The following is a 27,856-nucleotide window of genomic DNA, read 5'->3' on the forward strand; positions in this document are numbered from 1 at the left end:
AGAATTTTAAAAAGTTTACCAAACTGAAGGCAGGGATGGAGAAAAAAGAAAAAACACAGGGTTATTAACAACACAAAGTGATAAAAACAATTCCAAGTATATGAGTAAGCACAAGTGCAAATAGTCTATGAAAATCTCGGGCTATGGGATTGAACTAAAATGCAGCTGTATTCTACTTGTAAGAGTCATGTCTAAAGAAGAATGACATGGGAAGATTTAAAATGAAGAAATAGAAAAAGATATTCTGGAAAAATACTAGCTAAGAAATCTGGCGTCGGAATAGTACTGTCGGAAAAAATAGAATTTCAAGGACAATGCATCAGTAGAGATAAAAGGAGCACTCTGGTAACTTGGGAATCCTTCCCTGCTCCTGATTTCCTTGCTTTGTGAAGGGAACACGTCTGGGTAGCACTCCTGGCTCTCTCCACCCTCTTGGTAGGTAAATGTGCAGTAAGAACTTGATGTAGGTAGCTGTATCCTTTTCGCTTTTCCTCTTGAAGCTGTCTGCCCTTGGGGCAATCCCTCTGCTCCCTGTATTGTAGCCTCACCTGAGCAGACCCCAGGAGAAGGGGTTTATCCCTGCCCCGCACTGTCTGTGACTGGTGGATAACTCTGGGGTTTAGTTTAAACATCCATTTCAGCTTCACGCTAAGCTACTGTGCTTCCTCTTCACCTTTATCAGTACCAAAGGAATCATTTTCATTTCCAACTGCCTTACTTTTTTTTTTTTTTTGGCCATGCTGTGTGGCGTGTGGGATCTTAGATCTCTAACCCGAGCCCTTTGCAATGGGAGTGCGGAGTCTTAACCACTGAACTACCAGCAAAGTCCCCAGCTGCCTTACTTTTAATTTCTATTTTTTTTTTCTTCTGATTTTGTTCATAACTTGGGCCAGGAGAGACGCTCTTTACTGGACCCCTCAGAGGCCTTAGCCTACACGATGATCAAAAGAACAGTCCACCTGGAAAGTCTAACAGTCGTGAACTTGTACTTAGTAACATAGTCTTGAGGTTAAAAAGGCAAATGCTGATAGGAATGTGAGTAGACAAATCCTCAGCTACAGTTGGAGATTTCAGGAACACCTCTTAGATACCAATGGACCAAGCAGACACAAAAATTATGAGGATATAGATTTGAACAACACAGTTAACAAATTTGATCTTCTAACATACATTCCTGATACATTCCTGAACTCAACAAAAGAAAAAAAAAGACACATTCTTTTCAAGCTCACATGGACGTGAAAAAACAGTCCGTGAATCAAGTTAGCAAATTTCAAATAATAAATATCATATCTGGGGGCTTCTCTTGAGGCTCAGCTGGTAAAGAATCCGTTTGTGATGCAGGAGACGTGGGTTCGATCCCTAGATTGGGAATATCACCTAAAGCAGGGAATGGCTACGCACTCCAGTATTCTGGCCTAGAGAATCCCATAGACTGTATAGACCATGAGGTCGCAAAGAGTTGGACACGACCGAGTGACTTTCTAACTAATGTAATAGGTTATATGCCCAGAATATACAAAAATTAAATTAGAAGTCAGCAATTAAAATACTGAAAGATAAAACTCGTACATTTGGAATGGTAAAAAAAAATAAAAAACAAAGAAAACCCTTTTAAATAACTCATGTGCTGAAGGGGAAATCACAAAAGAACTGACAAAATATTTAGAACTAAGTGACAGTGAAAATACCACCTATCAGTGTGTGGGATGCAGCTAAAGTGGTACTTAGGGAGAGATGTATAGTTTTAAATGCATTTGTAAAAAAGAAGAAAGATTCAGTGTGTAAGCATGCAGGTTGGGATGTTAGAAAAAGAATGTTGTTGTTCAGTTGCTAAGTTGTATCCCACTCTTTGCGATCCCATCGACTGCAGCATGCCAGGCTCCCCTTATCCTCCGCTATCTATAGAATTGGTAATGCTATCTATTTCATCCTCTGCCTCCCCTTTCTCCTTTTGCCTTCAATCTTTCCCAGCATCAGGGTCTTTTCCAATGAGTCAGCTCTTGGCATCAGATGCCAAAAATATTGGAGCTTTAGATTCAGCATCAGTCCCTCTAATGAAAATTCAGAGTTGACTTCCTTTAGGATTAACTGGTTTGATCTCTTTGCTGTCCAAGCGACTCTCAAGAGTCATCTCCAGCTCCACAGTTTGAAAGCAACAGTTATTTGGTGCTCAGCCTTCTGTATGGTCCAACTGTCACATCCATACATGACAACTGGAAAAAACCACCATAGCTTTGACTCTACGGACCTTTGTCAGCAAAGCGTTGTCTTTGCTTTTTAATACACTATCTAGGTTTGTCATAGCTTTAGGCAAAGCAGAAACCAAAGAAAATAGAAGGAAAGAAAAAAGGCAAGCATAAGCTAGTGAAGTAGAAGGCAAAAAAAAAAAAAGAATAGAGATAGTAAACAAATTAAAAGCTATCTCTTTGAAAAGATTAATAAACTAAACCCCCAGCAAGGGCTGATAATGAAAACAGAAAAGATACCAGCAGAAACTATTTCTGCAATGAAGGAAGGGATACAACCACAAATAGAAATGAAGTCTTAAGAGAACACCGAAAACAACTTTATATTAATGCATTTGATGGATAATTTTATAGAATAAAACATAGATTACCAAAATTGACTTGGTGAAGAGTAGACAACCTTAACATTCACCTTTAAAGAACCTAACTGGTAGCCAACAGTATCCTCCAAATGAAAAAGAGCAGGCCCAGAGATTTCACAGACAGAGTTTAGCAAATCTTTACGGGACAGAAAATTCCTATGGTATACAAACTATTTCAAAGGATGAGATGCTTCCTATTTTTTGAGGTTGATATTAAAACTGGACAAGGGAAGCACAAGAAAATAAAATAGGCCAGTATTGCTACTGAATATAGGTATGAAACTCTAAATGAAATATCAACAAGTTAAATTCAGGAGGATTTAAAAAAAAATAATACAGCATAAGCAAGTGGAGTTTTACCCAGGAAATGAAAAGATAGCTCAACAGAAATGTAATCCACCAGGTTAACAGATTAAAAACCATATGATGATCTGAGCAGATGCAGAAAAGCATTCGGTGGAATTCAACACTTTCATAATGTGCTGAATGAATCAGGGGAATGGGCTAAATTTAGAATCTTATGGTGAATCTCTTTATAAAGCAACTCGCATCCCATTTATATTTTGAGTAAGTCCAGATTTTCAAATATTAGGTTTTCTTTTCCTAAGGTTTAATTGCATGTCAGACCCGAATATATCCAGAAGCTCTGCCCACTTCTTCTGGAGAACACAAAAAACCCAGCAAGAAGCAAAAAAATAATGTTGAGTTTGAAGGTGACTATTTGCATTTCCTGGGTTTCAGTTGCAGTCAGCTGTACCCAGCAGGTTCTTTGAGTATCCATTTCCCATGGGGTCCCTAAGTAGGATTCTGTTTTCGCATTTTAGTCAGGGGCACCCAATGCCTGGGTCGGGTGGCATGAGGCAGGTCTGACCCAGGGGTGACATGAATCAGATACCTGCTTTGTGGCTTGTTCTGACCTCAGCCACCTTCCTCATTGACTCCATTTCTGTGGACTCCCCTTTCTCATCCTCATCCATGTCGTGAAAGGTGATCTTCACCTCTTCTCATCTTTTGAACGTGTGTAGGTCCAAAGTGAAGACGGTGCACGAGCGGATTCCCTTGGCCGGACTGAGCAAGTTGCCCAGTGTCCCTCAGATCGCAAAGGTAAAAGCTGGCACCAAGAGGAGGTGGCTTCCTCTTTTAGGCCGGGTCTTGGGGGTACAGGCTTGTCCTGGGTAGGCTCTGCCCTTGGGAAGGAGGAGCCACTGTCCTCTTGGACCCTTGACTGTATGCATGGGGTGGGGGAGCTGTTGGTGGATACCCCCAAATCCCTACTCCACCTCATCCTCGCTGCTGAGGCTGCTCAGGGAACAGGCTGCTCTTATCCCAGGTTCTTACACCAAGTTCGCAGCTAGTTCAGGAGACCAGAGAAATGGAGAGACAGGCCTGGATATGGAGAGTATGGTGGGGCTTCAGAGGAGGATGGAGGGGAGGGGGCAGCTGGGAGCCTTACAGTAGAGGATGGTTGGGGTTGAGGGATGGTCAGGCTGTTGATCCAGACAGAGAAGCCCTTCAGGTAAGGAGCCATCAGTGGATGGAGGGGCCCGGGTCCCTTCTCTGGGATGCTGGGAACTGAGTCAGAAACGTGGGGCAAGAAGGATGATCAGCTGCGTTGGGTTGGACCCACACTCCGGGAGCGGGAAGGCCAGGCAGAGCTGTGCTGGATACCTTTGATGGCCTCACTTCAGTGGGAAACACCAGGAAGGTCTCTTGACTTTCCTGACCACATGTGAGTGACCAGCAGTGCCCAGCATCTGACCCCAGACCCCTGGGCCCTGCAGATCTTGGCCTCATGCTCTTTCCCTTGGTGGGCAGGGCAGCCCAGGTGTGCTCCGTGGACATGGCCCCTGAGCTGTGTGTTTCTCTCTCCCCGCTCAGGCTTTCTGTGACGACGCAGTGGGGCTGAAATTCAACCCCGTCCTGTACCCCAAGGTGAGGACCTTTTCCTTCCCCCTGACTCAGGCCGCTGCCGCTTGGCTTGGATTTGCATGCCTGTGGCTCTGTGGGAAGTTCTATGCATCTTGGGGGTTTTTGTGGGGTCTCCATGACAAATCTCCATGTCTTCCCCTCTCCCTGCCCACCCCTTCACAAACTGATCTGCTGGAAACCCATCCTCATTCACGCCTGGGTCTCTGGCCCCCATGAATGGGGACAGCAGACGGGTAGCAGTTTCTCCATCTCACCCTGATTGAACCTCCCCAAGGCTGGTGCTGAGCTGGGGAGTGATTCTGCCTCTATGTGGGGGGCTGCTGCAGACCTGGTCAGCCATGAGCATGGAGTCGGGGAGCAAGCAGAAGGCAGAACCCCACTAAGAAATACAAGGCCAGACCTCGGCTCCCCGTTGCTGACATTACTGCAGTTCTGAGGCCTCACAAGCTAGGCCTTTTCCGCCGGGCTCTAGTTAATCGACTCGGCTGGTCCTCTGTTAACAGCTTCTTTAGGATTGGCCTGATCTTGACCCCAGTTCTGATGTGGGGGTGTGGGTGAGGAGAAAAACAGTACTCACAAAATGAACTCATAAGCCCATTCAAGAACAACTCGGCGTGAAAGGATCTAAATCACGCATGGACAGTGAATCACTTTAAATCGGTCATTGAGGGGTTTCCTTGGTGGTCCGGTGGTTAAGACTTCAAGTTCCCAATGCAGGGGGCATAGGTTTGATCCGTGGTTAGGGAACTAAGATCGCTCATGCCGCACAGCACTGCCAAAAAATAAAAATACAATTTTTGTTTTAAATGAAAAAATAGTTGGCCATAGGAAGAGACCCAGGGCATTGGCCACTGCTTTGGGCGCCCGCAGGGTGTAGGCAGAGATCGTGCAAAGTGGTTGGTGCTCCTGAGCGTCCACTGTGGGCCAGCTGAGGCTGGCTGCGGCTGGTCAGTCCATTTCCTGAGTCCCGGTTATGACAACCAGGAACCAGGAGGTGAAACGTCTGGTGGGAGTGTGTGTGAAGAGGGACCCTGTCCTGTCTGGGACACCCCAAACCCCTAGAATCAACACCTCAGATTTTCACGATTGTGCTTGACACTCTATTTGTCCCCACACGGTGGCAGAGTTAATGGCAGAATCTTCTCCCATGTGGAGAATGTGCCAGAGTCCTTCTCCTCTAAGACAGCTCTTTCACCCCATCCGAGCATGCAAGGCACTTCCCAGTAATATGCTGCGCTCCATCAAACATTTTCTATCACTCAGACTGCCCTCCCTTTTGTAATTAAAGCTGAATTACTGAGGTTTAACCAAACATCAAAACCCCATCATAAAACCCTAACTTAACTACGAATTTGGCAATTTTCGTTGTCAAATCATAGCCACGGATGACTCTCATTTTTGTAGTGTTCTCTCTGTAGCTTGTAAAGCCTCCAGTTCTGGGAATAATGGAAGAGCAGCTGTATTTTCACGTTTTCTAGATTGGAAGGATTGCTTCGTCCGGCTGGGATGTTCATCTGGCTGAGATGTGTGCATGTTTTTACAGTTCACAGAGTTTAGAATGTTCCTTGGAGGCTATCCATGGCTCAGTGCCTCTTCCCGGGCAGGGCAACTGCTCCGAGCCTTTGACTCATCCCAGACGGGAGTCGGGGGGCGCCCTCTGGGGTCAGGCAGTGCTGATCTTCCAGGTGAAGCTGAGACGTGTCCATTTCATCAGGCAGCTGAGAGCCACAGAGAGAGATGTCAGGTGTGACAGCTGACATGGGTCACGTACTAAGGCCAACAAGTTGTGTCTGGTTTGTTCTTCCCGTAGCATCTCATGTGGTCGAATCCTTCCTTTTTATTGCAGAGAATAGCCACTAAGTCTTCTCTTTCCTAACAATCTGGTCCAGCTCTGATCTTTCTAGAGGGTTTACCTAGATGTTGATGATAATAGCCGCTGAGTGCTCTGCACTTCGTGTGCCCCGTTTCCCTGAATCTTCACAGCCACATGTCTTCATTGAACAGATGAGGAAACTGAAGCCCAAGGAAGTTAAGTGGTTTAATCAAAGCTGCACAGGTAAAGCAGTGGCCTGAAAATTAGAGATTAGTGTTTCTGACCGACTCTTTGAAACACAAGAGACAATTAGATGGAACCAATGGTCAGGGTTTTTTGTTTGTTTTTTCTTTGCATATTGAATTAGGGTATGTTCCTCCTTAGAGATCTCTCATTTTATGGATAAGGGGGATTGAAGTCTGGACGGGAGCAGCGCCTTGCTGAAAATCTCTCTGCTGGACTTCCCTGGTGGTCCAGTGATTAAGGATCTGCCTGCCAGTGCAGGAGACATGGGTTCGATCCCTGATGCAGGAAGATCCCATGCGCTGTAGAGCAGCTAAGCTTGTGTGCCACAGCTACTAAAGACTGTATGCTCTGGAGCCCATGCTCCGCAATAAGAGAAGCTGCTGCAATGAGAAGCCCATGCACTGCAGTTAAGAGTAGCCCCGCTTGCCTCAACTAGAGAATGCCCGTGCACAGCTGCGAAGATCCAGCACAGCCAAATAAAAAAAAGTTTGCTGATTAGAGGTGAAATTAGAGCTAGCATCATCCTTGATGACTATGGTTTTGGGGTTCCAGCTTCACTTTTACTCCCCAGATAAAAACACTGGGGTCAAGTCAGTTCCCTGTGTTCTGCAGGACTCTCTCTGTGCACAGGCATTGGCTGATAGATCTAGATGGAAATGGAATGGGTGACCCAGAGGTTTCATCACTGGGGGAAGCCCAGGGGCTGGGAGCTAGTTGAGACCTTCGGAGCTGCATCCTGACTGTGTACTTGACTTCATCTCTTCTCTTTCTCCACGTGTGAACATCTCATATCAACCGGGGCCCGTCCTCCACTGAAATGGGTACTTCCCCTTCCACCTGCCTCCTCACTCTGCCTCCAGGTTAGTAATCTGATTTCTTCTATTTCCTCGTATTCCAGGCCTCCCAAATGATTGTGTCCTACGACGAGCATGACGTCAACAACACATTCAAATTCGGGGTCATTTACCAGAAAGCCAGGCAGGTAAGCATCATGAATCCATATCCCTCGAGCCTGTGTTTTCTCCCTGGGGATGCTTGTTTTCCCATTCCCCACACACAAGAGCTCCTGGATTATGTTCTTAAACATTGTGAGTACAACCATCCTGTCCACATAAGAATTAGACTGGAGGTGGCAGAGTCTTCAAGGTAGGCTGGTGCTCTCAAAAAGGCTTGCGCATCCTTGAAACAGCGATATAGTTTTTCATTTATGAATTCTAGTTTTTCCTGGCTTACTTCTGCTTGTGTTTAACAATGGGCTGTTGGTCACAAGAAAAATCAGACAGGGTGGAGGGGAATGGATTAGTGAAGGCTGCTTTCTTTCTGCCCACCACTCTCGCTGCTGGGAATTTGCTTTTGCTCCCCAGATGTGAGTAGTGTCCTGGCATTGAGTGTGTGCTCTCTGCCCAGGTCTTTGTTCATTGGTGTCATGTTGGTGGCTTCCAATAAGCCACGATGAAAGTATTCACAACATGGAAATGGGCAAACACCAGAGCTTCTGTTTTTCCTCTCTTTAGAGAGCAAGTTGTTAAAAATGTTTACCAGTACACACTGCTCATCCTTCTCTGTCTCTTGGGGTGCTTCATGTGCTGCTTTGGAATCAGTTGACCAGAATGGTGTTTCTCAAAGTGTGTTCCATGAGACCCTCATTGAGCAGAATGGTATTTCTCAAAATGTGATCCGTTAGACCTTAGTTGACCAGAATGGTGTTTCTCAAAGTATGTTCCATGAGACACTAGTCTGGTGAGGTACTCTATGAACAAATGAGTTCCAAGGGGAGTGATCAGTTGTGTGGGAACACTTTAAAGGTTCTGAGAGTTATAACTTTGTTGAACTCAGTATTTCCCATACTCATTTGACCACAAACTTCCCATCTTTACTACCATGAACATTTATTAACATGCTGAGAAGTGGTCAGGATGTTAATACCACTATTTCCTCATCTGTGTTGGATGGGAGAAGGTTCCACATCCATTTCGTCTTCGTATCATCCAAGAGCCTAGCACGGTGACTTTATAGAAATACATTCAATTCTTTGTTATCTGAATGAATGAATGAATAAAGGTTTGGCCCTCCTTATGATAGGTCAAGAGTATTTTTCAGTATTACCTCTGTCATCTCTTTTGCATGACAACATCTTTCTCAGCTGGATGATAGCTGACTTCCTTGTCTGAAGATATTAGACCACAAGAGGCATGCGTTTGCTTAAAAACACTCTAATTAATGAAGGCTTGAGGAGCTGAAAGACCAACACAGATGAATCTTATAATGTAAGGGAATTATTCAAGTAGCTGCTCTAATTATTTTCATATATTGCATTTTTATTTTGTACAGCTCTGATAATACAGTCCCACTAATTAAAGTTCTTTGCTTGTGAAATTTACCAAAGCAGATCTCATAAGGTGATTACAGTCCAATGTTCCAGCAGAATTATAATTACTGAACATTAACCATCTACCTCAGAGAAGGAATCTGAGGGAGTCTGCATGTTGTTCGCGTACCTGACGACTGAGGCAAGGAGTGGGCGCAAGGGCAGATAAAAGTCTCTTCTTAAAAAACATGGATTGTTGTTTTGCAAACCTACATTAGGAGGGATTAATATGAACATTTGTTGTGTGAAAGCCCTATGCTGGCCCTAGGATATAAATAAGCCCCATCTGACTCTCTGTTTGTCAGGCACTTTGCTAAGCACTGTGGCGGATACAGCAATAACTAGGAACCCCCTCCCTGAGTGCATGATCAAGCTCAAGGCCAGTACAAAAATAAAGACAGTAATCCCAGACAGAGTTGAATCCTGGAGAGAGGTACATACCCCAGAGCATAAGCTAGATTGTTTTTTTTTCAGGAGAAGATGTACATTGCCTGGAAGTGGTTATTCTACTGAACCCTAGCTTCCTGACCTGAGGCAGACAGCATATTGGGCTTGAGTTGTGATAGATCAGGCATTGGGAAACATTTTCTGCAAAGGGCCAGACAGTAAATACTTTAGACTTCTTGGGCGATACTGTTTGTGTTGCAGGTATTCAACCCTACCTCTGTAGTACAGAAGGAGCCACAGACAATATTAAATTAATTGGCCTGGCCGTGTTCCAGTAAAACTTTATTTATAAAACAGGCAGCAGGCCAGACTTGGCACCTCGGGACATAGTCTGCTGGCCCCTGCTAGAGAGCATTGTTTCTCAAACTTTAGACATTTACAAACCATATCCAAGATCATATCAGTCTACTCTTCTGTTTTTTTAATTGCACCTATACCGTACTTCCCAGGTGGCTCAGTGGTAAAGAATTCTCCTACCAGTGCAGGAGACGTGGGTTCAATCCCTGGGTCGGGAAGATCCCCTGGAGAAGGAAACGGCAACCCGCTCCAATATTCTTGCCTTTGGAATCCCATGCACAGAGGAGCCTGGCGGGCTACAGTCCATGGGTTCACAAAAGAGCTGGACTTAGCAACTCAACAACAACCACAGTCTGTGTAACCATTCACCCACTGAGGGGCAGACAGCTGGGCTGTTTTTAGTCTGGGGCTATTATGAATAAAGCCACTGCGAACATTTATATACAGTTCTTTATGTGAGCAGAAGTTTTCATTTCTCCGGGATAAATATTTAGGAAGACAATTGCCTGGGTGTGTGGTGATTATATGTTTAGTTTTATAAGAAACTACCAAGCTGTTTTCTAGCACGGTTGTTCCGTTTTACATTCCTACCAGCAATGTGTGAGTGATCCATTTTCTCTACCTCCTTGCCAGCATTTGGTACTGCTACTATTTCGCATTTTAGCCAGTAGATGTGTGGTGAGATCTCATTATGGTTTTAATTTGCACCTCTCTAATGGCTAACGATGGGGCTTCCCTGATGGCTTAGTGGGTAAGGAATCTGCCTGCAGTGCTGGAGACACGGGTTTGATCTCTGGGTCGGGAGGATCCCCTGGAGGAGGAAATGGCGACTGACTCCAGTATTCTTGCCTGGGAAGTCCTGTGGACAGAGGAGCCTGGAGAGGTACAGTCTGTGGGGTCGCAAAGCGCTGGACACACTGAGCGACTAAGCACATTCACAAGCACAATGGCTAATAACAGTGAACATCTTTTCTCATTTGAACATCATATGTGCCATCTGTGTATCCTCTTGAGTGAAATGACTATTCATGTCCTTTGACCATTTCCTAATTGGATTTTTTTTTTTACTGTTAAAATGTTTAAATAACAGCTTTATTGAGGTATAACTGACATACCATACAATTCACAACAGCATGTGACTTATATCTCAATACAGTGCACAGTTCAGTGGTTTGTAGTATATTCACAGAATTGTGCAGTTATTACCACTAACTACAGAAAAGTTTCATCACGCCTAAAAGAAACTCCATACCTAATAGTCACTCCCATCATCCCCATTCTCTGTAGCTCCTGTCAGCCACGTATCTATTTCTACTATCTCTGTGGATTTGCTGGATATTTCACATAAATGGAATCATAATATGTGGCTTTTGATGTCAGTTCTTTTACTTAGCATAATGCTTTCAAGGTTCATTCATGTTGTGCAATGAATCAGTACTTTATTCTTTTTTCATGGCTGAATTATATCCCACTGTATGGATATACCACATTTTAGCTTCCCTGGTGGCTCAGATGGTTAAGACTCTGCAATGCAGAGAGACACGGATTTGATCCCTGGGTTGGGAAGATCCCCCTGGAGAAGGAAATGCCTACCTACTCCAGTTTTCTTGCCTGAAGAATACCATGGCCAGGGGAGCCTGGAAGGCTGCAGTCCATGGGGTCGAAAAGAATCAGACACAGCCGAGTGACTATCACTTTCACCACATTTTGTTTATCTGTTTATCAGTTGATGGACATTGGGGTTGTCTCCACTCTGGGACTATTATGAATAATAATATTATTAACATTTGTATACAAGTTGTTTTTTTGTTTGTATTAACTGTTGTTTTTGTGTCTCTTGGGTGTATTCTTAGGAGTGGAATTTCTGGTCATATGGTAACTCCATGTTTAGCTTTTTAAGTAACTGCCAGACTATTTTCCAAAGAAATGGCACCATTTTACATTCCTACCAGTGATGTATGAGGGTTTTGATTTTTCCATATCCTCACCAACACTTCTTGTTGTCTTTCTTTTTGATTATAGTGTGAAGTGCTGTCTCACTGTGGTTTTGGTTACTATTGAGTTTTGAGAGTTCTTTATATATTTTCAATATAAATCCTTTGTCAGAAGTCCTATTATGAATTTTTCAGTTTTGGATTGGTTATCAAGTCTAAGAACACTTTCCTTTAGCTTTGTCCTTTTATTTTTTCCTTTGAGACTCAATTTATTTTCTGTACCTACAACACAGTGTTGTTGTAAAGACACAATGATGAAATTATTTTGGAAACTCTCAAGTACTTTAAAAAGTCACGTATTAATATTATCATATAGTGTGCAGTGAAATTATGGCTAGCTAGATTGGAAGTTATGTATCCATAGGCTTGGGAAAATGTATTATCCATTAAACTTTGGAAGCTTTTAAAAAATCAAGGTATCTGAATACTGGTCATGCCTTTTTCTTTTTAAAGTGATCAGTGAGCAGTAGCTCTTGTTCAAATAGAAATCTTCCTTAATCACCCCCAAAATCCAGCTCTGCTGAGTGAGTCCCGTTAGTCCTTCCTCCTGAGGATGACAGAGCCACTGAGTGTGACTGTGCAGAATGGGGAAAGGGAGAAAGGGACCAGGTATCCAGACAACCACATTCCCTCCCTTGGTGGCACCAGTAAGCCTTTTTCTTTTTTCCTTAACTCTTGTCCCTGATCCTGTTTCTCTTTCAGACCCTGGAGGAGGAGCTGTTTGGGAACAATGAAGAGAGCCCAGCTTTCAAAGAGTTCTTGGAACTATTAGGGGACACAATCACGCTGCAGGACTTTAAAGGGTGAGTTTTAGCCAAGTGATGGTTCTGGCCACATTGATGAAGCCCTAGAGGAGGGGTGAGAGCTAACAGCTGATTTTCAGCAGGGAGGGGGCATGTGAGAGTTAACAACACACACAAGGAACATGGGATTACTTTTCAGTAAGTGCTCAACATTCATTGATTGCGTCTCTAAGGAATTTGTGGGACAGGTGGTGGTGGTGGTTTAGTTGCTAAGTCATGTCCGACTCTTGTGACCCCATGGACTGTGAGCACCAGGCTCCTCTGTCCTTGGGATTCTCCAAGCAAGAATACTGGAGTGGGTTGCCATTTCCTTCTTCATGTGGTACAGGGGAGAATCCCGAACGGCAGATGACCTGAATCAAGGCATTGACTTTTGCCCTTGGGATGCATGATGAAATCATTCCACTTGAGACTTGCCTTCCTAATTACAGTGGGCTCAAACTGAGAGTAAATGAATCCACCTTCCGTTCCAGATGAGCAGGTCATTCACCTGCTAGGCATTTTGGAAAGAGAGTCCTGTGTAGTTTATGGAGGCGGGGGGATGGGGGGTGGGAAGTGACCATTTTAGATAAAACACAAAAAAATTGGATAATAGAGTTGGTGCAAATACCATAATCCTCTGGCAGGAATCTATGCAACAGCCTGTGGTTCTGTAAGTGGACAGAGAGAATATTGGGTGATTGCTTTGAAAGCTCAGCCCTTTATTTCCTTTGACAAAGGCAACACTTGGGGAGGGCCTTCAGACCTGGCCAACCTATTCTTTGCTTGTGGCTGGAGCATGACTAAACCCTCAGATTTCTCCACCTCATCAGCCACCTTAACAGGATTTCCTAACGTGTGAATGCACCTAGCTCCGTGCCTGGCATGGCATAGGTGTTCAGTAATCACTTCCTCCTTCTGCTCCCTTCTCTCCTCTTCTTTCTCCTTTTCCCTTTTCCCCTCTTCCTCTCCCTTCAAGGTCATCACTGCTGTCTAGAGTCAGTCACACATGGGTCAAAATCTCATCCCTGCCACTTATTAGCTCTGTGACTTTGAACAAGAGGTTAAGAGGACTTAATCTCTGCAAACCTCGGTTTCCTTGTCTATAAAAAGGGAGATAAAGATAGCACTGACCATACAGGCTTGTTGAAGAATTAACATAGATAATGCCCAGGAAGCACTTAAGCCAGTTTCATGCACAGAGTAAGCACTGGATGTCATTATTACTGTTCTTATTATACCACTTTCCATTGGCTCTAAGATGCCATCCTTACAAGATATATCCTGGTATTACCCTGCTGGTCCAGTGGTTAAGATTCTGAGCTTTCACTCCAGGGGGCAAGGGTTGGGGAACTAACATCCTGTATGCTTCAGGGAAAGTGAAAGTCACTCAGTTGTGTCCAGCTCTTTGCGACCTCATGGAGTGTACAGTCAATGGAATTCTCCAGGCCAGAATACTGGAGTGGGTAGCCTTTCCTTTCTCCACGGGATCTTCCCAACCCAGAGATCGAACCCAGGTCTCCCGCATTGCAGGTGCATTCTTTACCAGCTGAACCACAGGGGAAGCCCTTGTGCTTCACAGAGGCTGCACAGAGTGGCCCCCAGAATAAATAAAACATCAAAAATAAAATATAAGATATATCTTGATTTCAGAGATGTTAAAATGTCAGAAAGTGTTAACATCTTAACAGTTGATGAGATAAAGTATATTAAAATCACAAAGGACGCTGGCGATCATATAACCCTTTCCCTTTATTTTCTGAGGCCTGGAGAAATTAAGTGATGTGCCCAAGGGTGTGTGCTGACTTTGTGGCAGAAGCTGGTCTAGAACCTGTGGAGCTCCTAGCTCCCAGCCTCCTGTGCGTTCCTCCATGTGGGGCTGAGCACATTTCTGGCTTGAATTGCAATGTATGGGGGTTGGCGAGGACTTAATGTCCAGGGTCTATTTTATTTCATTTTCTTAAAGGAACCTGTATCCCACTCCCCTTGCTGAAGAATATGATCACGACCAGCAGCCATGTTTCTATAAAGGAAGAAGGTGCAACTCCTAGAAGCCCACCCAGTTCCTTAGTACTTTTCTTTCCTGCCTGTGAGGAGGTAGCCAGAGAAGGAAGCCCCTTGGATATCTCCCAGCTGGGTGTTGCCATGGCGGGGAAGAGGGGCCTCCACTTCTGGGACTGACTGGGTAGAAGTCAGGCGTCTGTCCCCTCTTCTTGCTGACTCTGGATACTCTAGGCGGGGCTCACCACCATCAGGATGGCTGACTGCCCTTGCTCAGGGCTGTGGACCTGCCCTTGCAGGAGAAGGGCTTATGTCCAGGCTTGGGGGCCCCTAGCAGCTGGGACAGCATTTGTCTGAAACTGTGGCTGGACCTCCATCTTCCCATGGTGTGGAAGGGACACAGCCGAAGCTAGGAATGGAGGGTCTGCCTTTGTCTTCTAAATAATCATTTATGGTTGGAACACCAGGGCTCATCTGCTCAGATGAGGGTTATCTGCTTTCCCCACATGGTAATCTCTCTGCCCTCAGCTCTTCCATATCTTCCCATTCATTCTCCTGCCCCTATGTCCTTAGGGAAGGTCGTGCCAACTCGCCCACTTCCCTTTTCTCTCTCTCTCCCTGCCGCCACCTGCCTGTTTCCCTGACAGTTTCCGAGGAGGCCTGGACGTGACCCACGGACAGACGGGTGTGGAATCAGTGTACACAATATTCCGGGACAGGGAGATCATGTTCCATGTCTCTACAAAGCTGCCGTTTACCGAGGGAGACACCCAGCAGGTAACTGTGTTCAGAATGGCTTTGGGAGCCTGGGGCGTGCGAGGTGAAAACCTGGATTCAGGCTGGTGTCCCCCAGGGCCCGAGGCCCCTCTCCCCATTTTCATAATCCAGAGGCCTGTTTATTCAACTTTGTTTCTCTTATCAAAGCCTGTCCTACTGCACGGTCACACCAAGGCTGCAGGTTAGCAGCCTGCGTGGGAGGCGGGACTGAGTTCTTGGATACCCCTCGGTCAGAGCGAGGCCGCAGGTCAGCAGCCTGCGTGGGAGGCGGGACCGAGTTCTTGGATACCCCTCGGTCACAGCGAGGCCGCAGGTCAGCAGCCTGCGTGGGAGGCGGGACCGAGTTCTTGGATACCCCTCTGTGACTGATGGGGAAGCATTAAGACTATTTCCCAGGTGATAGGGGCAGAGTTGGGAGCAAAGCCCAGGTGCCCTGATCGTGGAGAGTGGTGATGAAAGAGTACATGATGGGGTCTGCACATGGCAGCTTGGAGCCAGCTCTGCCACCTTAGGGCTTTGTGACCTGGGCAAGCTGGTAACCTCATGGTCTCATTCATCTCATCTGTAAGATGGGGCTTATACCACGAACGTCAGAAGGTAGTGGTGGAGATCACGTAGGGTTCCGATTGTAGGGCTCAGTACAGTGCCTGGCTTGTGGCAGACTTCCTACCTAGCAGCTGTTCACTGCCCACTCTTCTGGCTCAGAGATGTAACACTGGTTACTGCATGAGACACGCCCTCACCCCACTACAGCTTTTCTAATCCCACAGCCTCACCTCTCAGTGCACCTGCCGTGGACAGGAATCCAGCCTTTGGCTTGACTGGAAACCCCTGGATGAGACTGCGCTTCACGTGCGTCCCCTCTTCCCCTCTCGTTTGCTGCACAGACAGTTGCATGTCCTCAGGGAGGACCTGGCCTTTTTTTAGTTTTGTTACTTTATTTATTTTTTATTATGTTTTTTTCCAGGTTGTGACTTATTGATTTTTTTTTTAAGTTCTTTGACAAGCAACGTTTTAAAATTTAATGATGTGTAGCTTTGAATTTACTGCTTTAAAATTTTAATGCATTTTTGGTATCTTGGCTAAGAAATATTTGCCTTTTCTCAAGTCATAAAGATATCCTCCCAGTTTTTTAAAAAAGTTATTTTTTAATCGGAGGATAGTTGCTTTACAGTGCTGTGTTAGTTTCTGCTGTACAACAACATGAATCAGCCATACGTATACATGTGACCCCTCTCTCAGGGCCTCCCTCCCACCTTCCCCTCTCCGTGCCACCCGTCTAGGTCAGCACAGAGCACCGAGCTGAGCTCCCTGTGCTATACAGAAGCTTCCTGCTAGTTATCGAGTTTATATGTGAGGTAGCATGTGTATGTCAATGCTACTCTCCCAATTTGGCCCACCCTCTCCTTCCCATGCTCGGTCCACAAGTCCACTTTCTACACCTGCATCTCTATTCCTGCCCTGCAAACCGTGTTTTTTTTTTTTTTTTTAATTTTTTTAAGAGGAGTTGTTTTGATGGTAAAATAGAGAAATAGTCATTTTATTTATTTACTTATTTTGGCCATGCTCTGTGGCATGCAGGATCTTAGTTCCCTGACCGGATGGCACCCGGGCCCTCAGCAGGGAGAGTCCAGAGTCCTAACCACTGGACCGCCAGGGAATGTCCGACCTACCTTTCTTCCTCCCTGAGCCCTGAAACCAGTAGCTGGTGTCTGCGGTGGCCCCGTTTGCCCCGTCCCACCCTTTGTACCATTTTAGTCTCTAGGCAGATAAGGAAGGAACTTGGGCCCTTTCACCAGCTTCGGACTCTGTTGCTTCTGAGCAGGGAACCCAGGAGGGAGCACAGATGTGATGTTATAAACAAAGTGCCTGGCTTCTTAGGAAAAAAGGAAATTGGCAAAGGAGACTGTGATTTGGCTCTAAAATAACTACTGAATGTTCCAGAAGCAAACAGGAGTAGGACTCCTTTTGATTCCAAGCTAGGTTTTTGCTGTGTTTTACCTTCAGCTCTGTTCCTTCACGGCCCCCTCACCCCTCGCCCCAGCCTAAGACTGAGGGCTGTTCTCTGCCTGTCTTGCTCTCGGTGTCTCCTCTGTTGAGTGGGACGTGCACAGAGCTTGACTCTCAGCAAGGACTGAATGGATATTAATTTTTCATCTGAAGAAACAGGATGCTGTGTGTGGAATAAGTGAGACGATTTGTAAAAGTGCCCCGTGCGGGGCTCAGTATACAGCAGGTGCTCAGTAAGTGGGAAACTCAATGGGAAACATAGTTTGCATGCAGGAGGTGCTTAATAAAGGAACAAAGCTAGATAAGTATCCAGCCAGGATTTGGTATACAGGAGGGCCTCAACATTTGAAATCATGCGTGTGAACAGCCCAGCATGGTTCCTGGCACACAGTAGGTGCTTGGTGATTGAGAGCTCCTGTGACAGCACCTGGCAGAACCTGGGATCCTAAATCGGGGTCAGATTTTTCTCTCCCCCATGACTGCCATCAAGCCAGGTTGTCCATGTTTCTCTAAGCCTGGTTCTTCTCCCTCTGGCCCCTCCTTCCCGTGCATCCACATTTCCGTCAAGTGCTCCCTTCTTTCCCAATCTCCTCTTCCAGGAAGTCTTCTCGGATTACCATTAGGCCTCTGACTTTGCCCCCTTCTCTGCCCCCATAGTATCAGGCACTTCGTGGGTGGTGACTGATTTCAGTTCAGTTCAGTTCGGTTGCTCAGTCGTGTCCAACTCTTTACAACCCCACGAATCACAGCACACCAGGCCCCCCTGTCGCCAACTCCTGGAGTTTACTCAAACACATGTCCATCGAGTCGGTGATGCCATCCAGCCATCTCATCCTCTGCCGTCCCCTTCTCCTCCTATCCCTAAATCACTTTGTTAGTGCCTTTGTTAGTGTTCTCAGGCAGCTCCACCAGTGTCTGTGTCCCTCTCAGGTCAATTGTGAGCTCTCTGAGGGCAAAACTCAGCAACACTTTTTAACCATTTTCCCTGAGTCCTGAGTCAGGGCTAACTCTACATGCTGTAGAGCTTGGTCCTGACAACTTAGGCATTTTTCTCATTTTTTTCCTTTTTAGTGGCTTCTAAAGATTGAAAGAAAAAGGTCCCTGGAGAGAGAGGTCTCCGTGTTCCAGGGTTTATGTATAAAGATAGAATAATGAGGAATTTCCTATATAGACCAGTTCTGTTTTCAGGATGTTCTTACTGGCTTAGAATAATGGAAACCTTTTTGTTTAGCTCCAGAGAAAGAGACACATCGGGAACGACATTGTGGCCATCATCTTCCAAGAAGAAAACACACCGTTTGTCCCAGACATGATTGCCTCCAACTTCTTACATGCCTACATTGTCGTGCAGGCCGAGAACCCAGGCACAGAGCCCCCATCCTACAAGGTAAGGAGAAAGTCCCGTTGGAGGAAGGACGTAGAATCAGTAATATCGAGGAACACCAGGGCTTTGTGGCTCCTCAGACCATTCTCCAAAAATGTGGTAGATTTCCCATAAATTCTCGGGTTTCTGGGATTTGGGAGCGAGACTCTTGGAGAGCGCCTCCTGAAGTCATCGCATCCATCTTGCTGCCCCTGGGCTTCCCAACCTCTAACTCAGGGGTTGAAGAGCTCCCTGTGTCCCTACCTGGAATCTGGTAGTGCCGTTTCCTAGAGCGGGGAACAGCCAGAGAAGAGTGAAAGAGAAAAAGGGGAGAGGACTGTCAGGAAAGGGGAGTGGAAGGAGGGCGGTAACAAATGAAGGGAAGAAAGAAAAAGGAGAGATGTTCAGGGTGAGAAGGGTGGAGAGCAGGGGGCCTGGTAGACCCTGGCCCCTGGGTGGGTCCTCTGATTTAGCCATTCTGGGCAAATGATCTCAAGTTGAAGACTCACAGCTGGTTGTGAGCATCTGGGTCTAAGCCTTCTGACGCATTGGCTCAGAATCCCTGGGGATGTAGCTGAGCCTCAGCTGCCCTCACCTTACCCTCTCCTGATGGCTGTGTCGCTAACCCTCCCCTTCGCTTCTCTGTGCGGAGTGAGTCCAACTCCCTGGGTAACAGTTTCTCTATATCACAGTGGTGTTGGGATGCCTGGATCCTAGGGACATAGACTGGGGCAGAGTTAAAACGTGGATGTTTGACAGTCTTTGAACTCCTTGTAAATAAGGACAAAATGTCGAGTTCACATGCTTCTTTGTGTTTTCTGGGGAGAGAGGCCACAGCTCAAATTCTCAGAGAGCTCCATGCTCTCCCTTACTGTAAGGGAGAGGGAAAAGGAGCCTGGGAAAAGGAAACCGTAGGCCTGAAATGTTTCCTGTGCATGTGTTTATATTTATTTTTGGTTGCACCGGGTCTTTGCTGCTGACCTCCTGCTTTCTCTAGTTGCGGCGAGCAGAGGCGACTCTCCGCTGCGATGTTTGGGCTTCTCACTGCAGTGGCTTCTCTTGCTGTGGAGTGTGGCCTGTAGGGCGGGAGGGCTTCAGCAGCCGTGGCACACAGGCTCAGTAGCTGTGGCCTGTGGACTCCACAGCACAGGCTCAAAAGTCGTGGTGCATGGGCTTGGTTGTTCCGCAACATGTGGAATCTTCCCAGACCGAGGATCGAACCCGTCTCCCCTGCTTGGCAGGTGGATTCTTATCCACTTTGCCACCAGGGAGGTCTCTGTTTCTCTATAGTAGCTGAGGCCAGTGCTGGTCTCTGGGGTTCCTGAGGCCATAGCACTTCCTAGCCATCTTTACACGGTATCAATTTTGCCTGAATATTTTGGGAAAGAAAAATGCTGTTATATAATCATGTTATATAATTTTTATACTAGTACAAACCCAAGTGTATTAAGTACAAAATTCACATCAGCTTTAAAGCCAAATCAGAGGCTTCAGAATAAAACAAAGCCCAGCCCCCCTAACTCTCTCTTGTTGAGAAGAGCTGATTCCTTTACATGCCCACGTTCAATCCTCTTCTGGTGTTGAGCAGTTTTAGCTGAAAAGTTGGAGAAGCCATGGTTTGGGTGTTTCCTTGAGGGCTTTGACTGACATGGGCAGTCACTTCAAACAGTGGCTTGATTAATTTCTCAGTGGAAGTAAGTGTTCTCATTCAGTGCCTGCCATGTCACTTGGAAGTGACATAAAAAATAGTTTCAGGGAAGGGACAGAAGAGGCCGTGAGTGCAGTTCAACCATCAGGACGCTCAGACAGCCACCTGGGTCCTCTAATAGCCAGTGGAAGCCGAGAAGGCGCCTCAGAGATGTGGAAGAGGAGGGCTCCCAGGCCCTGCCAATCAGTCATTATATGTACATATGGCTCGTCTACTGGCCAAATGAAGCCTCTTGTAGATGTTTTGTATCTGCTTATAGTTCCTGATAGGAAATGGGGTTCAGCTAACTGGCTCTTCAGTTTCCAAGAGCTTTAGCAGAATGGGAAAATAGAAGACAGAAAAAAAATCAGAGATCCAGGGAAGTACCACCCCACCTCCAGTGGTGATGCTGGAAGTCTTTATAAACCAAGTCTCCCCAGCCACAGTCTCTGGTCCCAGGAAATGCACTGTCCTCAGGGAGAGGGTGAGAACCAGAGCTCATAAGGACAGGGGGGCTGCACATGGAATGTGGGACCTCAGGCTCCACCTGCCAGACAGAACTGAAGCCAGAAGGCAAGACCTGTGAGCTGGGGGCTGGGTCCGGGGAGGGGGCGGGACAGGCAGGAAGATTAGCCTTTCACTGTGTTCCCCAAAGCTTTGTCTATCCACACCCCCAGCAGCACTTCAGTGATGGGCAAACTGAGGACATGGTTAGATCCTTCAGGGGGTCCAAGTGTCACCCCTGCGGGCCTAGAAGCTATGGCAAAGGAGGCTGAGATTTCCCTGGGGGCTGAGCAGTGCCGCAGGGGCCCCCCTGGGGAGAACAAACAACTGGAAAGAGGAAGGGGTGAAGGACAGAGGTGGAAATAGGCAGGAAAGGTCCCCACACTGAGAAGCTCTGAAATCCGGGGTTTGGTCCTGGCCCTGCCTCTGACTGCTGTGTGACCTGGGGTCGTTCCTTCCCTCTCTGGGTCTCTGTTGCCTTCTGTGTGAAATGAAGAAGTTGGAGCAGTTCTGATACGCTGAGCAGGGGAAGTAGGGGGAGTTGAGAAAGACGGGCGTGTGTGTGGATTAAGAAGTGGTTTGGGGGAACTCTGTAGTATTTTAGGTGTCCTTTATTAGACAGCATGGAAAATATTAAAAGCTTCGAGTGAAAATGGTTACCCCTTCCTGGGCATCTGATCTTGCCGGACACTGTGCTCGGCCCCCGAAAGCAGTCTTCTTGAGTTCTCCCAAGCCAGGAAGGCTTCCATTAGCCCTGTTTCACAGGCAGGCAGATTGAAGCTGAGAGCTTGCGTCTCATAAAGCCTGAAGCCACCAAGCGTGGAGACAGTGGAGCTGGAGTCCTGTTCCTGTCTGACTGTGGTCTTCATCCCAGAGCTGTCAGGGCACGTGGGAACGTGGACTCACGACCTGGGGTGTGAGTCCCAGAAACATGAAACATCGCATTGGAGTGTGTTTCACATGTGAATTTCATCCTTAACCTGCTAACTTGAAACTCCAGCTGAACCATCATTAGGAGTCCCTCCCCTCCCAGACTCTTCAAGTTCTGCAAAAGCATCAGGAATCTTGTGTGAAGCAGACCACAGGGGTGGGCTGCTATCTGTGTACCTGCTTCCCTTCACTACTGGTCTGTTGCTTGGGCAACCTTGTGGTCCCCTAAGGCTTCCAGGCCACGCTTGGACAGACAGGATCTTAGTAAGCCTGAAGTCCCTGGAGGCTCCCCGCCTCCCTGGCGCATCCTCGTTACCCACAGGCCCATGCGTCCTTCCGCTTTCTAGTCCTGAAGAGTCTCTCCCCAGAGTCACCTGCTGCCTCTCTCCTTCTGAGCCCTGCCCCCACCCCTGCAGGGAGGCCTTGGCTGGATTTAGAAAACAGGAAGGTGAGGTTGTGTTTAGGCAGCTTCTGCTTTCAACTCAACCGTCCCCAGGAAGAGGGAACAACAGAGGCTCGGACGTTTGGCTGGAAAAGGGTCAGGAGATGGAGCATGTGGGGTCGAGAATGGCCGTCAAAGGAAGGCTCCTCTCTCCTTTCCGTGGGCTTGTCTGGCTGGGCGACTGGGGTGGATTTAAGAGTGTGTCTTCCCCAGTCAGCACAGACTGCTCTAACGCACGCCTGAGAAGGAGCGGGCACGGGATGGGAAGAAGGGAGAGCAGAGCCTGGCCTCTGGCCTCATCTCCATCAGTAGCCCCTCAGTGGCCTTCCCCTCCCCTCCCCCCAGTTTTGGCTCCACGGGTGGAATTCTTGACTTGTGCCATGGCTGCACGGTGGGTGGCGGAGGGGGAACAGTTCGGCGGCTGGAACCAGCCAGAAATCACGTCAGTCAAACACACACCATTTCCTGACTCGGGGCACTGCAGGGGTGGGGGGTGGGAGTGGCAGCAGCTGCGAGGACAGCCCTGCGCTTGGGGAGAGAAAGTCATATCGACCGGCCCTCTCTGGCTCCCGCCCCTCCAGACCCTGGCAGGACCTTTGCTTGGCCGGGCTCCGAGCTGCCTGCTCACCCCGCCTGGCAGACTCTCTGCATCTGCCCTACTTCACAGGCCCGGGAGGCTGGCGGCGGACCAGCACTGGGCTCACGTTAGCAGCCGCTAGGGAATGGGAGAGGGCAGAGTCTCCAGAGAGGCCTGCAGCCTCTCTGGAGGTGAAACCAGGGCACCTCCGTGCAGAGGTGGAGGAGAGGTGCAGGCGTGGGGCCTGTCCCAGGCCTGGGAGACCCCAGAACACCTCGGTGCCCCCTCTCACCAAGTTCCTGCTCAGCAGGCGGGCCGGAGGTGCACACCCTACCCAGAGCCTGGGGCACCCCCATGCAGAGCACCTTGGTGTCCCCCCACCCCTCATTCCCAGCCTCTCTGTGTCCTCTCTGTAGAGTAGCATCCCAGTCGAATGAGGTAATGAGATAGCATCTCCTGGGCTCTTGTTACTGCCTTAGAATTAGGACTCCCAGCCTGGGCTCTGGTGCTCTGTTAGTTCAAGCCTCACCTAGTCTCACCGATGCTTTGTATCTGAGACCAGGGCTCCTGAACACCAGTCCACCGACAGCACAGAAACTCTTAGGTGCGTTCGAATAGTTACAGACTCCTGGCTTCACCCCAGAGCTGCTGATTCAGTAGGCTCAGGGTGGAGCCCCTGCCATTGGTGTTTATTTTTAAACACTTGAAGGGATTTTGAAGTCTGGCTAGGTTTGGGAATCAATGTTGTGGGAGAGAGCCCCAGAGCAGGATTGGGAAGCTTTGGATTCTCTGTTCATCTCTGGGGTTCATCTCTGGAGCCTTTGCAGGGTTGGCTCCACAGCTCTGGGCACCTGGTTCCTCATCAGGGATCCAGGGCTGATAATCCTCCCTGTGTCCTCTCTGTAGGGTTAGCATCCCAGTCGAATGAGGTAATGAGATAGCATCTCCTGGGCCCTTGTTACTGCCTTAGAATTAGGGTTCCAGGCTGCTCCTCAACCCTGTCCAGGTGTCTGGCGTCCGGCCTCAGGAATGCAGAGGAGGGCATGTGGATGGTTCTATGCCATCCAGCCCCGCTTCTAGGAACAGTGACTCCGGTGTGCTGGCGATGGCTCAGGAGGCACCTTACTGTGTTCTCGGAAGGGGCGGAGGGAGAAGGGAAGTAGATCCCCCTGGATCGGGGCTCTGAACACGCGTCATCCTCAGCTGCGTTTCCTCCCTCCTGGCCCACACCACGCCCCTCTGTGTTTCAGGTCTCAGTCACCGCCCGGGAAGACGTGCCCGCCTTCGGCCCACCCCTGCCCAGCCCCCCTGTTTTCCAGAAGGTAAGAAATTCTCCTTTCTGCCCCTCTCATATCTGAGACTCTAGGTTTCCACACCTGAGTGGCAGGGAGTGCAGGGGGCCGAATTGGGCTGGAACTTTCAGGAGCACCTGCAGCAGGGTCAGGGGAATCTCCTCGTGTGGGGTCTCGCCCCACCTCTCCTTGTGCTGCCAGCCTGACCCGCACAGGGTCTTTTGTCAGGCTGTTTGACGCTGGGGTTACCTTTCTGCCAAAAGAAGGGTTTTATGCCATGATCCAGTCCCAGGAGCCCTGGGCACAGATGGCTTGCCGTCATGGAAATGCCACTGTGGGGTGTGAGGGTTGGTTTCCCAGCCCTGGGGAAGCTGGTTTCTGCGCTGGTATCTTAGCAGGTGGGCTTGGGCTGGGCTAGAGACGATGAAGTGTCAGACCTTTGAGGGGCTCTTCCCAGACCCTCTATTCCGCCTACCACTTCCTGTGGCTGAAGCCCCTTGAGCAACAACAGGTATAAGGGTGGGATGTCTTGTCTGTTCCAGGGCCCGGAGTTTAGGGAGTTTCTGCTCACCAAGCTCACCAACGCGGAGAACGCTTGCTGCAAGTCGGACAAGTTTGCGAAGCTGGAGGTGAGAGCGTGGTTTCTGATCTTCCTCCTGCCCTCCCGGATAGCCTTTTCTTGGGGGGTCTGTTCTTGGGGGCTGTTTAAGACGGGGAAGCACCATCTTTGCCCCTCAGAGCCTTCAGCCTTGTGCTGGTATGGAGCTCTTTCTTCTTGTGGGAACTCCATCCAAACTTTAGGTCTAGTCAGCCATTCTCTGATCAGCACCTACTGTGTGTTGGACTCTGTTCTGTTCCCTGGGGTCCTGGGGTCCTGGAGACAGAGTTTCTGCCCTTAAAGAGCTTGTAGGCTGGTGGGACACAGATAGGATGCAGTGCACTAGACTGTGAAGGAGGCCGGTACTGAGGCCGCTTCTGCATCTGGGGAACGGAGGGTGTGTTCAGGGAAGGCTTCTTGGAGGAAGTGGCCCTTGAGCTGCTGAATCTGGATATCTGATAAATCTTTTGCCGGGAAGAAAGAATGAGAATGGTTATGCCAGGCGTGAGAAACAGAGAGCATGAGCAAAGGCCAGGCAGATTCAGAGCATGACTTTGTGAGCATGACTCTAGAGGATTGAATGTGGCCTAAGCATTCATGTGGAGTCTGGAATGGTGGGAGGCCCCTTTGGCAATGCTAGGGGGTCAGATCAAGAAAGACTTCCAGCTAGAGGTGATGGGGCCCTAATAAAATACAGGAGGGTGTGGGAGAGAGGGGAGATTGAAAGGGAAGAGGGCAGGAAGGGTGGCCAGTTAGAAGCTATTATGGGAGTCCAAAAGACATAGTGACAGCTGCTTATACTGGGCCTAGGACATGGTTAGAATCAGAAAGACATGATGTTTATAAGGGTATGGGGAAGTGGGTTTGTGAGGTGGCTCTTGAGCCTTTGGCTTGGGCTCTTTGCTAACATGGGTACCACTGGAGATGGGTTCTATCTAGACCTGCTATTTGGAGGTGCTCACAAAGGCTAGGTTGCTGGAAGAGTCTCTTCTGGTCTGTGTGAATGCCCTCCCTCCACTGCCGCCCCCCGCCCTGCCCCTGACAATGAAGGCTATATACATGGCCCTGGATAAACATTTGGATGGAGAAGAGCTCTGGGTAGTTGGGTACATGGAGGTGGCGCCTGGGGCAGAGATCTGGGCGGGGAGTCATCAGGGCAGAGCCGTGGGAGGGCAGGATGGTCCAGGGAAAAGGGGCAGAGGGTAGAGGGCAGAAGGCCTGAGTTAGCTGCAGCATTTGTGAGTGTGGAGCCCAGACAGGAGGTAGGTCCACACCGTCGCCCGGATGCAATTGATCAGAATAGCAGCCCTTGGGCCAGGTGTCTAGATCCCCCCAGGGAGAGGGCACGCCTCTGCCACCAGTGCCAGCTTCACAACGCCCCTTTTCCCTTCCAGGACCGGACGAGGGCCGCCCTCCTGGACAACCTTCATGATGAACTCCATGCCCACACTCAGGCCATGCTGGGACTGGGCCCCGAAGAGGACAAGTTTGAGAATGGGGGCCATGGGGGATTCCTGGAGTCTTTTAAGGTACAGGCACAAGAGTGGCTGGCTATTGCTAGGGCAGCGATGTGTGTGGGGGTGGACCCCCGGAAGACAGCAGGGCAAAGTCCTCGTGATCCTGACCCCAGAGCCCAAGTGCCAGCCAGAGGGGGGCGGGCAGCAGGGGCATCACAGGTGTTTGCAGAGGGCAGGGGCATCAGGGAATGTGAGTAGTCAGAACACCAACAGTGTCTCTGGCCATCTTCTACCTCCTTTCTTTGATCTGTATCATCTCCTCCTGGCCTGGTCTGGTAGGCAGAGACAGGGGAAGCGTTAGCAGCAGGAGAGGAGCCTGTGCAAAATAAGAACATTACTGCTTTCATCTGCCTCTTTCTGTGGTCGGGGACGCCAGGGCAGGATGATAGCAGAGGCAAGGACACAAGCCCTAGGGGTCTCTGGCAGCCAGTGTGGGAGACTGCAAGGGTTGTTCCCAACTGGCAGGGCAGTGGAGAACCTGGCCAGGGCCTGTGGGATGGAGTTACAGGCAAGTCCTTGTGGACTTTGCAAAGTGGAGACTTTTCTAACCGGAGAGTGCTACTAAAATAAGTAGTGAACCTCCTGTCTCTGGAAGTGTTCAAGTCGGGCTTTGACAGACACTTGGGATAAAAGGTTAATCATCACATGCTTGCCAAGTGCTGGTTGGTCTACCCAGTGTTTACACCCATCCTCCAATTTGAGCTTGGCTGTCAGCTTGTGCAGTTGGCAGAACTTGGGTCTTATTATCGGATTGATCAAAAAGGTCATTTGGATTTTTCCATAACATCTTATGGGAAAACCCGAACGAATTTTTTGACCAAATCAATATTTTTCACTCACATACCAGGGGATAGACTGAGTGAGACCAAAGGGCTGCTCGAAATGTTACCCCTGCAGAAGAGGTGGAGCCTTGTTTCAAACCCAGGTTTTCTGGTTTTTAGGTCTGTGTTCTGCTGGATTGCCCATTGCAGAATGATTTATAAAGCTGCCATTTTGGTGGCAGTATGTGTGAGGTTGGGTTGGACCTGCCCATATTAGAATCCCAGCCCTATGTGATCCTGGGCATGGTCTTTAAAGTCTCTGAGCTGTGGATTTCTTACCGACAATACAGGGATGATCAATAGGACCTCTGTCGTGGAGTCAGTGGGAAAACTCATTGAAATGATGCCTGGAAAAGTGCATGTGGCCTGGAATACAAGAAGTGCTCAGTGGAAGTGTTAGCTGGTATTACTGTTTTCATGGAAAGTGAAAGCTTAATGCACATGATCCCATCAAAAGCCTCCCGACTGCCTTCTGTGCCCTGTGAGGAAGGCTGTTATTATGGGCATGATAATCTTGGTTTGATAATTCACACTCAGTTTTAATAATGATGGGTGTGATTTTACATGTGAGGAAGCTAAGACTCAAAGAGACAAAGCAGTTTGTCCCAAGTCACCCAGCAGACACGGGAGTTAAATCTGGGTCTGCCAAATTCCAAAGGCTCTTGTTCTTAACAGCTACATGACACTGCCTCCTGGTTCCCGACTCTGTTAGGACTCCACCCATGCTAGCCTGGCCTGGACAAGCCTGGGGTCCATCCCTGGCTGCCAGGCTGGACTGCAGAGAGCAGGGCAGGGCTCGGCTCTGCTGATCTAGTTGGGGCCAGCTGCTGAGATTCCTCACAGGGGTGGG

General features: G+C 48.3%; 1 protein-coding gene across 8 annotated transcripts in view; it reads left to right on the forward strand.

The window, feature by feature from the left end:
• RAP1GAP2 (RAP1 GTPase activating protein 2) overlaps positions 1-27,856 on the forward strand; it is a 202,277-nt gene that overhangs the window by 152,029 nt on the left and 22,392 nt on the right. For all 8 annotated transcript variants that reach the window (XR_009491678.1, XM_059878465.1, XM_003587395.5 and 5 more), the window contains 9 exons: positions 3,637-3,715; positions 4,490-4,543; positions 7,498-7,581; positions 12,408-12,508; positions 15,136-15,265; positions 18,507-18,662; positions 24,029-24,100; positions 24,613-24,699; positions 26,063-26,197. Coding sequence is in view for 7 of the 8 variants with exons in the window: in XM_059878465.1 (XP_059734448.1) it covers positions 3,637-3,715; positions 4,490-4,543; positions 7,498-7,581; positions 12,408-12,508; positions 15,136-15,265; positions 18,507-18,662; positions 24,029-24,100; positions 24,613-24,699; positions 26,063-26,197 (898 nt within the window). In the remaining variant the exon portion in view is untranslated. The remainder of the gene's footprint in view (positions 1-3,636; positions 3,716-4,489; positions 4,544-7,497; positions 7,582-12,407; positions 12,509-15,135; positions 15,266-18,506; positions 18,663-24,028; positions 24,101-24,612; positions 24,700-26,062; positions 26,198-27,856) is intronic.

The sequence above is a fragment of the Bos taurus genome, chromosome 19 (genome assembly GCF_002263795.3).
Source record: "Bos taurus isolate L1 Dominette 01449 registration number 42190680 breed Hereford chromosome 19, ARS-UCD2.0, whole genome shotgun sequence".
Classification (NCBI taxonomy): domain Eukaryota; kingdom Metazoa; phylum Chordata; class Mammalia; order Artiodactyla; family Bovidae; genus Bos; species Bos taurus.